Source organism: Limulus polyphemus, unplaced genomic scaffold (assembly GCF_000517525.1).
Source record: "Limulus polyphemus unplaced genomic scaffold, Limulus_polyphemus-2.1.2 Scaffold0, whole genome shotgun sequence".
NCBI lineage: Eukaryota > Metazoa > Arthropoda > Merostomata > Xiphosura > Limulidae > Limulus > Limulus polyphemus.
The window spans coordinates 3,982,751-3,996,385 of NW_013665610.1; the positions used below are offsets into that span (position 1 = coordinate 3,982,751).

At 30.3% G+C, this 13,635-nt stretch overlaps 1 protein-coding gene across 1 annotated transcript in view; it reads left to right on the forward strand.

The window, feature by feature from the left end:
- Positions 1 to 2,148: 2,148 nt before the first annotated feature.
- LOC106457032 (polypeptide N-acetylgalactosaminyltransferase 1-like) overlaps positions 2,149 to 13,635 on the forward strand; it is a 32,420-nt gene continuing 20,933 nt past the window's right edge. Inside the window, exons 1-6 of the mRNA XM_013916451.2 lie at positions 2,149 to 3,094; positions 3,906 to 4,072; positions 4,904 to 5,081; positions 9,210 to 9,419; positions 10,121 to 10,238; positions 11,862 to 12,047. Of these exons, the coding sequence (XP_013771905.1) occupies positions 2,412 to 3,094; positions 3,906 to 4,072; positions 4,904 to 5,081; positions 9,210 to 9,419; positions 10,121 to 10,238; positions 11,862 to 12,047 (1,542 nt within the window). The 5' untranslated portion in view covers positions 2,149 to 2,411. The remainder of the gene's footprint in view (positions 3,095 to 3,905; positions 4,073 to 4,903; positions 5,082 to 9,209; positions 9,420 to 10,120; positions 10,239 to 11,861; positions 12,048 to 13,635) is intronic.

Genomic DNA, 13,635 nt, shown 5'->3' on the forward strand with positions numbered 1-13,635 from the left:
CAGTGGATTCATTCGACCACCTGATCAAAACAAACTACCAGTGACAACAAGGGACAAAACGCCATTTTATCCACATACAACGAGCCTTGTAAGAGAAAATCATATAAAAGATGAATGGCCAATTTAGTTTTGCGTTTATTTATTAATTTTTTTTCTGGATGAGGAATTTTCAGGGGACTTTACAATCCACAAAGTGGCAGTATTATAAGCTATATTTTTGATATTGTAATTTAGATGTTAGTTAGAGAGAGCTGCAAGTCATAATAATGACGTCGAATTAGACCTAGAAAGTTCTAAAGGTTTTCTTGTAACTTATAGGGATATGGATTATAAATATGAAGTTCTATGAAGCAAAGAGGAAAAAGAAGTTAATTCAGAATTTAAACAGTTGTTTTCTAGCTGGTAGAGGAAATCAGTCAGTGTGTTTGCATTGTTGGATCTTTTTAGCTATAGCGCATATTGAGTTACTTTGTACAAGACAGTTTATTTTTCACATTAATGTAGTGCAATTAGTTAATTTAGACTTACAAGTTAAAACGGTGTACAACTGAAGATAAGCTTGTAGAAACGTCATAGAATAAATAAACAAATTCGTTATAGTTACACTGACTGAATTTTAAATTATTTTTACCAGATAATTTATAAGAACCCGCCAACAAAAGAACAACTTTACAACAGTATTGACTTTAACAAAATGAAGAACAACGCCTTCAATAAATAACAAACAATACGAATTATTGTTTGTTGTTAAGCACAAAGCTACACAATAGGCTATCTGTGCTGTACCAACAACGAGTATCGAAACCTGGTTTTTAGCTGTGTGAGCCCGTAGGTTTACAACTGAGTCATTGGGGGGCACAGGTCATACTAAAAGAATGATTAGTTGCAATACAAATAACTGTCAACAGATGAAACCATGACAACTGTTGGATATTTGAGGATGGTAGTTAAACCTATAACAATCAATGATGAGCTGTTAGATATTGCTTATATGTCATTTTCCGTTATCAAAATGAGTCTAACATTCTTGTTTCCAATAAAAACACATAGTATTCAGTCAGGTGAGTTGCCAGATAGTGCTTTTGTGCCATCTTCCTCCACAAAAGTTTGTGAAACATTCATTGTTCCAGTAAAACATTTAGAAAACGGACATATGAGTTAGTGAACAGTGTTTATGTGCCATCTTTCTTCATAAGAATGTGTGTAACAACAATATTCCAAGTAAAAACCTGCAGTAAACATATATCTTTTTTCAAAAAAATGAAACTAACACCGATCTTCACACTAAAATTTTATGAGAAACAGAGATCTTCGTTGTGCTATCTACCCTTATAAAAATGTGTTTAACAACCAACTTTCCTCTACAAAATTCTGGTAAAGTGATTTTAGTCGCTAGATAATGTATGTGCAGTTTTTCCGCATAAAATTATATCTAATTGTCAAGAAAAAAAAAACATTTAAAACGTATTCTGAATAGAAAGAAGGTATTAGCGATTTGTTATACGTATCTTCCCTATAACAGCATCTAGAAAATATTAATTTGAGTACTAAACCCTATGTTTTCCATGTTCAAAATACACTTTTCAAAAGTTCAAACTCCAAGATTTTCTATACTCCCATCTATTGACAATTATTTGTATTGCAACCGATGATACCAATAGTCCAGTCATTCCAATCAACCTTTTAGTATGATCCAAAAACACTTCATTGTGCTACATATAGTTTCGTTGTTAAACATCAAAAGCAGGTAAAACAATGGAAACAGTACATTTAATAGTAATATTCGCTTAACGACTATAACGTAGTAGACTAATTAAAATAAATGTGTAACATATGTCTAGTAGAATGAAGGGTGAAATTTATCAATAAATTCGTAATAGAGCTATTTTATAAAAGGTATGTAAAAAAATAGAAGATTATCATAAACATTAGGCCAAACATTTCTGAATGGCAAAGAGTATTTAGCATTTGTATAATATTTCCGTCACCTGATACTATTAAATATCTTAACATTTAATGGTGAAAATATTGACAAACTTTGAAAATAAAATTGAGTGTATGTGAAGTATTGCAACATTATTTATCAAATAAATGTTGCAGTAATCATTATATTCACTAGAGGGCAGCGCGATGTGTAAATAAATGTACTGTGATGGGCATTCGTAGAAAAGTCGGCTTTGTATCTTAGTTGAATACTTGTATGGAAATTGAAGATTTTCTATGGCGTAAATCATGTAAATTGTCAACAAACTACAAACTTAGTGAAATTTGAAAATGTCTCACCAATGAGGCGAAGACAAATGTGTACGTACCTTAGGCTTTGCTATTTAATTAAACGTATTTTTATTTAAAGTTTTTAAACAAGTGTTTACCTTCTCTTTATTTATAAGGATTTACTTGAGTAGTTGGAAATGATTATTACTCGATTGTTTACGAATATCAGGCGCCGCCGCTCAACTCTATTTAATTTGATTTTTATAGCATTTATTACACTTGGTGTTGTACTTTGGTATAAGCACATGTATAAACTGAGGTCTACCCCAGGCTCGGAGTCAAATTCAAAACAAGATGCGAATGCCTTCTTAACTAAGCAGGAAATACCGTTAGATTTTATTACTATTGAAAAGAATGAGCAAAGTCAAAAAGTTGTAAGAATAAACCCTTTTCAGCCAGAGAGTTTGCAGAATCCACAATCAGCTGTTAATATTAACGGCCTTAATATGCAGATACAGGAACCTATTCTAAAGGAGAAAAATTATAATGATTATAGTGCTAATCTCAAAGGAGTATTACCTCCTCCATTACCTGCAGAACTTATGAGGCAGAGTGACAAAAATGGTAAAAAGAATGATATTGAAAGAATAGATGAAGAGAGGGTTTCTATGAATGTTAAGCCAAAAGTAAAAGTTGAAAAAGTGTATGATGATGGAATTATGAAAGTGATACCTGGACTTGGAGAACAAGGAAGACCAGTATTTCTAAATGAGAGTGAACAAACTTTAGCTGATGACCTCTTTCGTTCAGCAGCTTTTAATATTTACTTGAGTGATAGAATTTCCCTTAATCGAAGCCTACCTGATGCTAGACATCCAATGTAAGTGTATAATACTCTCTTCATGATAATTTTATTTGAATAATGTAATGACATCTCATGGTAAGGTTAGCTGTAATGTGTAAGTTAGTTTAAAAAAAAATGTTTCATTTGAAAGAAAAAAACATCATTTAAGCTTTTAACCTTCAAGAAAAACAACAACTATATATTAACTGTATCACTAATAGTATTGATGAACACATAAACCTTTGAAATTGAAGTTGGGATTTGTGACTTGGATGTAGGAGGTTTTTAAATGATTTGTACTAATCATAAATACCGGTTCTCATAATAATTGTTTACAAGTTGCTTTAAATTGTAGACTATTTGAGATGGACATTTTTCACCTAAAGAAATAATGAAATTGCTGTTATTAACATATTGACTGTACAAACATAAATTTTCATATGTTCTTAACAAATAAGAAAAGTGCACTATTTAAAATTAGAAAATATCTGCATTTTGCACTTAAAGTATATATGATAGCTTTATAAGTGTGTGTATATAAAGCTATTATTATAATTGAATACACATTTCTGTGGAAACATCAAATGTTATTTATAAATTATTGCATTTTAATTAAACTGTAGATGGATGTATAATGGTAAAAAATGTAGAAATTTAGCATTGTTTCTTAAAGATTTTGTCACTGTGTGTATATATATATATATGTATGTATGTATGTGTGTGTGTGTGTATATATACATATGCACTGAAATACGATACAGTAATGTGCTTAGCCACACAGACCTGTTGTAAATGTGTGTATAGATTATTATATTATCTATTTAGAGTCAATTAAAATTACATGTAGGTGTAAGAATATTCAATATGATGAAGACCTTCCAACAGCAAGTGTTGTGATTATATTTACTAATGAAGCTTGGTCACCACTCCTAAGGACAATTTATAGTGTTTTAAACAGAAGTCCAGTACACCTTCTTCATGAAATAATTTTAGTGGACGATTTCAGTGATCAAGGTATGTTATTAGAGACTTGATAATTTTATTAACTACTAAGTAAAGTGTATTCTTCATTTTGGTTACTAACTACATGTGAGCAAAATTCCATCGACGTACTAGTATTATTAAATATTATTTTAAATAACCTGCATGTAATTAAAAAATGTCAAATGTTGTGTAAAGATCACCTACTTGTAATAAAAAGTATGTTGTGCCATTGAAACTGCAAAACAATAATGAAAAACTATTTACAATTTGATGTGGTTCAACAGCTCATCAATTCTTTGTCCTGAAATGATTTATATAATAAACACATAACATCATAAAATTATATTAATTCATCAAGGTTTATTTGATTTATACAATGAATATATAGTTGTTTAGAGTCAATTTAAAATTTGCTTAAAAATACATTGTTTTGATTTAAAAGAAAGAACATCAAATAAGCTGATATAGCAAATGATTTTTCCAAGACCAGTGAGAAACTAGTGTTATATGTACATATTTTACTGCATTGTAACATATGTTTATGTGTGAACAACTAGATGATGGAAATTATGAAGAACCTGGACTGGAATTGTGTTCTAGCTTTTGTATTGTACTGTTTGTAAATGTTGAACTAAGTCATGTAATAATGTATTTTTTACATAACATAATGGATTGATAAAGTCTGATCATTTTTAGATGGAGTTGTATTTAGCTCTGCCATAATTCATTAAATATTATAAGTTTGACTCAACATTGTTTACAGAATTGCAATTTCTCTTGATCCTTGATCTTGCTTATTAATAATTATAGATTATAATAATTAATATAAATAAGTAAATGTAAACTAAAATATTTCATTAGATCATTTGAAATGGAAGCTGGATGACTACATAAAAAGAAACTTTCCAGCAAAAAAGATAAAACTGCTGCGCTTGAATAAACGAGCTGGCTTAATCCGAGCTCGATTGGCTGGAGCCAAAATTGCTACTGGTGATGTCTTGGTATTCTTGGATTCACATTGTGAAACAACTGTTATGTGGTATGTAACAAGCTTAGAAGTACATTAGTAATTATAGAAAACATTCAGTATTTAGAGATACTAAAGATGAAGAGTCAGAGTGAGTGAGTGATTGTGTTTTTAATTTTAAAAAAGAAAGAACAAAGGTAATTGAAACTGTGACAAATCAGTTTAACTAGTAATGCTACTCCTAACTTAAGTATGTATAACTAAATAAACAGACACAAACAATATATAACAGTCAAATTTTTCCAGTGAAAGATAATTAGCTAATTGTATGGACACTGGCATAAAATCTTAAATAACTACCTTTTTTATGTTACACAATAAGAGATATTTTGAGTTGAGACAGATCTACAGTCTCAAGTAGGCTCTACATGTTTTGACTTTTCAACACTTAATTTTCAGGAAGATGATGCTTTGAATCATCAAAACATTTAGTCATATTAAAACTATATCAGCCTCAAAAAAAATAAAAAATTTGTAAACTGAAAAAGGCTTGTATTTATTTTATTTACACTTAACTAATGATTATAACATTACATACAAAAGAATACTCCAAATTAAACTCAACACTGTAGGATAGGCTCTCAAAAACAGATTTGTTGCTCACCTAGTCCACACTGTATGAACTGTAAATACCAACCATACTACAGTATCAATGTATATATATTGCACATTTATAAATTCAGGTGGCTGTGTTATTAGCATTTATAACATGCTACATGGATGCAACAATAGCTTTGGACCACTACTTTACATTATAATCATAAGGTTAAGTCATACATATCATAATACAGCTTGTTTGCTGGCCTCAGAGAGACAAAATAATTGGGCAAGTGTGTAAATCATCAATTGCTTAAATGTAGCTTAACAGATACTGCAGATGAAACATGCTATGAAAAATGTTTTGTATCCAAAATCAAAATTTGGTGGATAATGTCAATAGCGATAGCCCTTTCTACTATGTATGGAATTATATTCTAGTTTTAAGCACACTGAAAATGATTGTGATTTTTAGTTCATGAATATTTAATCAATAAAGTTGATTAATACTGGTTTATAAATATCAGAAACTTTTTTTTTGATAGTGAAGAATGTATTACTTCCATTGTACTCTAAGAAGATTCTGTGTACAAAAGTAAGTTTGATAAAACAGGAAACTTGGACTAGTAGAGAGATTCAATGCTGACAGTATTACCTGATTACGATGAAAGAAGATAAACATGTATGGTTTGAGGCAATGTAAAATTGAACAGTGCTCTTAGTCCATGTATGAAGTTTGTGAAATGTCAATTCACAAAAAATTATGTAAAAGAAATATTTTACTTTTTGTAAGAACAACAGTGAAAAAAAATCTTTATGTTTTCAAGAGAAATCTTTATTTTTCATGAAGTAAAGTATAATGGTACTGTTAATACTTAAGAATATAAACAACAAAAAAATAATTGACATTTAAACCTAGTTTAAGTTTGTATGCAGTACACTATAAATATTGACTTAGACAACAGGATAATTATCTGTTCATAGCTGCCTGTTGAATTAAATTTGTGAGTTTAAGTTAAATGTGTCTGTTATCAAGATATGATGGTTAAAGAAAATTCAACACAGTATATGTTGTAGAGTTCTTTACATCACAAGGTGTAGAAATAGTTGTAAATATACTTGGATAACTGGGAAGAATAGATTTGGATAGGTCTAATTTATTTATGTTGTGCAAAAGTCATGTTGTTAGGGTAGAGAATGATTTAATGTTACACAGATATAACCAGGGGTTTTCCTAGTGTGCATTTAATCACAAATTGTGCACTTGTTAAAATATTTGTGCAGTTTAATATTCACCTATATAAGTAAGTTGAAGTGGATAAATATTAAAAAACATTTAAGATTATAAAATTCCATTCCAGAGTTGATAAATAAGTGTATTTACTAGAATATTCTTCATTTTTTAGATCATTTGTTATTAGGCCTGTATATATGAGGTGCAATAAGGCATCATGTATTAAAAAATAATGAAGTTAAAATATAATTGTGCACTTGCATATAATATCTTGTAAAAGCAACAAATATTTTAAAGATTTTTTTATAGGAGTAGTTACAAAAATTCAAGTTTGAAGAACTGCGTGAGAAGCTTAACCATCCATGTAGTGAATTCATGAAGGAAGTAAATAGAGAGAGATGAGATAAAAAAAAGTCACAAGTTTTCATCCATGAATTCTACATTCTTTTGCATTGCTGTCAGAGGAAACATATCTGTGTGTACAATAGGGAAATGTGTTTCCTGTGAAATATGCATTAAGAAGTGACAGAAAAAGTAGACAAGGTATCAACTAAAACCAAACTAGTTACACAACTATATAAAGTTTGTCCTTTTTTGTTTTAGCTCCTGACAATTCTGGGCCATGTATAGTGATAAGAAATATGGGTTTGGCTGTAATAGTTATTAATGTTTCACAGTTAGTTGGTTGTGTTGACATTATTAGCTGGTTAGGTTTAGGAGCCAGTACCTCACTTGACAACACACACCTTAGAAAGTCATGCTAGTGTTACTTGTTCTATGACAGCTTGTGTGTGTGTGTGTGTGTGTGTGGAGTTGAGGGGCATATTTAATCAATGTGATGATGGTACCATAATGATTGTTTTTTCCACAGTTTTATTAAAAAGAGGGAAATATATTTAATGTCAGTACATGCTAAAAGAAAGAAAAAAAGATAAGCTGCAATTGACAGAGTTGATGAAAGGTTGAAATCACATCCAGGAAAGTGCTAATTACTCATTACTTAAAAGAGCTAACAATGTAGTTTCCAGCTACAGTATGTGGATCAGTAGGGATGGGGGCACAAGAGATGTAAAACATCTTGTAAGGCAACTAGCACTGGGCATATGGAGATTGTAGCACAGTTACACTGAGCTCCTGTCTTTCAAGAACTAACTCTCTTCTTTGGGAGTTGTTTCCACATACCCATTTCATGATTTCATTTCTAAAGTGGATTCTACGTCAAACCATAACAGTGTTTTTCAGCACACTATCTCCATTAGCCAACCTCCTTTCTCCCCTTAGTGAAACACTCCAAATAAATCACAACCAGCCTTGTCAAAAAGTGTGGTTGCTTCTACTCCAAAATGTAATCATACTGATATGACTACTTCATTACAGTTGTTGGGCAATAATAATGATGATGGCCACAGATATGCCCATATTCTAGCTCACTTATAACTGATCCTAAGTTGTGAGTGTGCTAGAGATTCAGAAAGGCATAAAATTTAAATTTTCCTATAAACCTTCATGTATAATTGTTTTGTTTGATTCTTCCAATAGTTACATGTAGTATGTTTGTTTTTATCTCTCTCTCTCTCAATATATATATATATGTAGATTATAAATTGTTAAATTATTAAAACTACAGAGCCTTAACATTTTGTTAAAGGTAGATGGATAATACATTTATTATAAAATTTTTTGGTGTATCAAAGTGGAAAAGAAAACACATAACATTTAATCTGTGTATAAATGTTACCTATATCTAGTTTATGATAATCACTTTGAGCATTTGTGTAAAGCAACATTACACCACGTTCAGTCACTTCCACACAGTTTTACATACCTCACTCTGGCTGTTTTATAGTTTACAGTGATTGAAATGATACATTTTCATTCAGTTTATTCAAAAGTACAAAAACGTTTTGCATCATTTTAATTTGTACATGTAAATATAGAAAGACAAGCACCTTCAGTCATGCATAGTAATATGGTTTTTAACAAATAGACTGCATAGTAATCTAAAATACACTTTTCATATAAATTGTATATACATATAGATATAAGTATTACATTTTTACTTTGTTTTTACCAGAAATCTTAGTTTATTAACATTTTTGTACATTGTAAAAGAGTAATGAAAAGCAGTGAGTTTTCAGATCAACTCAGTATTTTATGTTGAGCAGTTTGTTTTAGTAACAGTTAACTTAAGGCCATATGATTAAGCTTATGAGAAAACATTATAAGAAACATCGAGACAGAATGTTTCTAAATTAATATAAGCATTATAAATTTTCAATAAAAATATATTATCTTTTATTATTTGTAAGAAATTAAGCTACTTATAAGAATGAATTGATACATTTTCTCCTTATCTTATTTTTGATCAGGCTTGAACCATTGCTTCAGAGGATAAAAGAAAACAGAAAAGTGGTACTTTGTCCCATAATTGATGTGATTGATGACAAAACTTTAGAATATTCTAGCATTAGTGGAGACTATTTCCAGATTGGTGGCTTCACATGGAGTGGTCATTTTACCTGGATAGAAATCCCTGAGTGGGAAAAAGAACGTAAGAAAAATGCTGTGGCTGCTACAAGGTAAAATGTTTAATGTGTATTGTATGTTATACATATATAGATTATAGAATAAAGTGTTTATTACATTTACAACAGTTGTCAGACAAGGAATTATCTGTTATTATCTTCTTGTTGGTTTGAGCCAAATTTCACCATTTTTATTGAAAAATATTTCAAAGATTATAATGCAAGTGAATTTTTTCAATGAAATTTGGTTTGTTGTTCAATAGTGTTTTCCTAAAATGTAGAATATTTTTATAATCAAAAGAAACATTTTGCTGGTTTATATATGGAAATTGTTCTTCTGTGATAATGAAATGTGTATGTTTCAGATAGCTTTGAGATTCAGAGTCTAATTTAAATTTATTCAAAATTTAAATGTAATGTAAGTAAGGACTTGATAATTACCTTGAAACTTGTTTGTTTAGTAGGAAACAATGCACATTAGAGAGTTTTCATTTATTACAGATTATTTACAAGAGCATGTCCATTATCTTTGGAGTAGTTTAACCTTTTTAGTGTAAAAATCTTGGCATGAATATTAACTATTTGTAATTTAATTTTTAAGAAAATGTAGGGAAAAACTTTGAAATCATTTAATTAGCTTTTTGCAAGATGGTTTTCAAGGTGTTAAGAAAAGCATTTTAAACCATCATGCTTACAGAATTGAAATTGAGCAGCATTAGTTCGTGATCAAACGTAAATGATTTAATATTTTGCAGAAGTCCAACAATGGCAGGTGGCCTCTTTGCTATTGAACGTGACTATTTTTGGGAAATTGGAAGCTATGATGAAGAAATGGATATCTGGGGTGGGGAAAATTTAGAAATGTCATTCAGAGTAAGTTGTATAAAATTATAATTTAGTGGTAGAAACTGCATTTAAAATATTTTTAATTTAACCAAAAATAATTTGCAGGATAATTTCTATTTTAGCATTTATATGTTCTTTTAAATAGTACAGAGGTTGACTGCATTATACTAAAATAATTTTGGAGCCTCACCATGTTGTTACAATCTATTTTGCCACTTTTAATCATGCTCTATTTGATGGCCGTGCATCCTGACATTAGTCCTGCAGTGTAGTTGCATTGCAAAAGACTGTAAATAGGCTATTATGTCCAAATCACACCTGCCCTTCCTGTAACTTTCTATAATACATCTGGTGTACAAGGATAGTGGCTTGTGAGTACCAACTTCAACAGCCTGATCATTCTGTAATCCATAGGTGTTGTATATGGTGACTTGATCTATATGTCTTTGTATGAAATAGCATGAATATCCCTTTCATTCTTTAGCTGCTTGAGGTATATGATGTTTGAATGGAAGAAGTTTGTGTACATGTGACTTGTGTTGCTTTTCCAGATTACATCCTTCTTGATTATGTTGCATATTGTTGCCTGAGGCATGTGGACAGCTCTTTCCACTGATTTTTGTGTCCATGGACTCTACCATTCACAGAAAGTTGCACTTTGCTTGCCACAGCTAGGGTACAACTTGTTGCAGGTCTTACTAATGGTCCCGGTGTTGCACATTGATAAATATTCCTTTGTTTTTCAGTATCATTAAGTATAAAGTACATCTTGGAAATTCTAAATCCCTGACCTGAACACATCTTTATTATCTGAGTGTATGAATGTTTTGTGTCAGAAAGTGCTGCTACATACCCTTCCCAATAGGGATAAATACATGCTGTTCTGCCATGACTTTATATCATTTGTAGTCATTACTTTGACTCAATGGTTCATTATTCAAAATCATTCTAATATAACATACTAAACTCTCTGTAGTTATGCATTTTGTTTATGGCTAACACCTGTTCTTTTCATTTGAATACCAAAGCTAACTTTTTACATGGAAAGATGATTGAAAGTAATCAGCTAATGCTAATAACAAGAGAAGTAAACTTTAACAGTTGGTTTGAAAGAGTAACTGTTCTTATTATGAGTAATTGTTCTTGTCATAAATTACTGATATGAGTGTTTTAGTCAAAACATAAAAATAATGTTCATTCATAATATACACAATATCTTTTTTACATGTATTTGTAAAAAAATGCATAAAAATGTTCACAAATTCATTGTTTTGGGGGCATAAAGGTATTTTCTACCTAAAATATATTGAATAGTTTTATGATTCATGTTAATTATTTTGCTATCAGTTTATGTATAAAACATTTTCAGTTTTTTGAAGAGTATTAATTAACTCAATATTAATTTAAAAAATCTAACTTGGTGAGTAATTTGATTTTGTAATTCATATATTGTTTTAGCTATATCTGAAGAGATTACTTTCTAGGAAAATTGAAAACATCATGTTATAGTGCATCATGAAAAGCCTTATCAGTATCATTAAATTCTGTCCAATATTTTATTGGTCATGTCAGTAAAATATTTATTTCTTTATATAAATATTTTTTAGTTTAATTATAGTTATTTGTAACTTTAAATTTTCTTGTGTATAGGCATGGATGTGTGGTGGCTCTTTAGAAATTATTCCTTGTTCTCATGTGGGTCATATTTTCCGAAGCTTTCATCCCTACTCCTTCCCTGGGAATAAAGACACCCATGGAATCAACACTGTGAGAACAGTAGAAGTGTGGATGGATAAATACAAGAAATATTTTTACATGTATAGGGAAGATCTAAAGGTAATATTTAAAAGTTTGTAGTCTCATAGTATGAGTTAAAATTTTTGGTATCTCTTATGAGCTGATTCAATGAAATGTAAATTTGTGTAGTGAGAGAAAAGGAAATTATTTCAAAAAAATGTTGTGTTTGTCTTAAGAGGAAACTTTCAACCTTAGGCCAATGTAAGTTACAATACTTAAATGAAAGGAATAAGAATTATAACACACTAATGAGCTTGTTACAATTAGGCCTGGCATGGCCAGGTGGTTGGAGTGCTCGACTTGCAATCTGTGGGTCACGGGTTTAAATCCACGTCCCACCAAACATGTTGATGACTAGCTGCCTTCCCTCTTGTCTTTCACTGCTAAATTAAAGACAGCTAGCACTGGTAGCCCTCAGATTTCCCCCTGCATCAAAATATTTCAGAGCATAGGATTATTTTATCCCAGTCCCTCTGACAAGGACTTTTAATCTTGTAAGTCCATCAGACTCACTTTAACCATAACATATCTTTAACTATAGAAAGTTTTATTTTCTTTAAATCAATCAGTCTTTTAGAAAACTATTCAAATAGAATCGTGCTCACTCAGTCTGCATCTCTCTGCTCCAGTCCTTGTAAACTGCCCTCTCTGACTAACATCATCGCCATGTGGACAAACAATTGCATGTGTTGCACTCCGACTACACAACGACAGTCTCTACATGACACTCCCAGCGTGCCTGGGTTAGCATCTTCCTCATCTCCACGTGTCTCTCAACCATCTACACTCTGTGTTAAAATTAAATTAAGCCCAGTGGCTCTACCAAAATTTGTTTGTCATTAACATTTTCACTGTGCAGGGTGAAGAGAAACAAAAGTTTCTGACCACTCTGGGTTGTCTTTCACCTCCCCAAAACTATTTTTTTGAGGCTTGAAAGATTTTTAAACCTAAATTCCTGCCACAAATTGTTTTTTTTTTTTTGCATATCACAATTATTAAATACACTGAAAAGGATTTTGCTGCTAATGAGTACTTTTTGGCTCTAAAAATATATTTGTTTATAAAACAGAAATTCACACAGCATTCTCAATTAATTAAAGGAAAATGTGTTTAAATTTTTATTGCTACATAAAATAATTATAATATTTTGTTTTAATTATTTTGATATTCAAAGTTAAAAGATACTGGTAATTATCAATATCTGTTTGCATTTCCAAAACATACCATTTACTTTATGTGCCTTTTTTTTTTAGTGTGTTATATTATAGTTATAAACTTAGTCTCAAGCAAACAGTAAATAGATAAAATATTTTAGTAAATAAATCCAAGTATTATTTCCAGTTTTTAAGATTTGGGGTCACATAAGAAAAGATAGTATTATTTAGTGTGTATGAAAAAAAGTGCTTATAATATTAGATTATGTGTAGAGCTAAAATATAAACCTAAGTAGTCCAACAATATAGCAGAAACAAAATGAAAATTAAATAGTCTAGAATGAGATACGAAATAAATACCACAATCAACAAGAAAAAACATTAACACATTTTAGCCATAAGCCCTCTTTAAAGAAGAGCTTAAAGTACTTTATCAAATAGCAACAAAAATTATATACACTGAGTGGTCACAA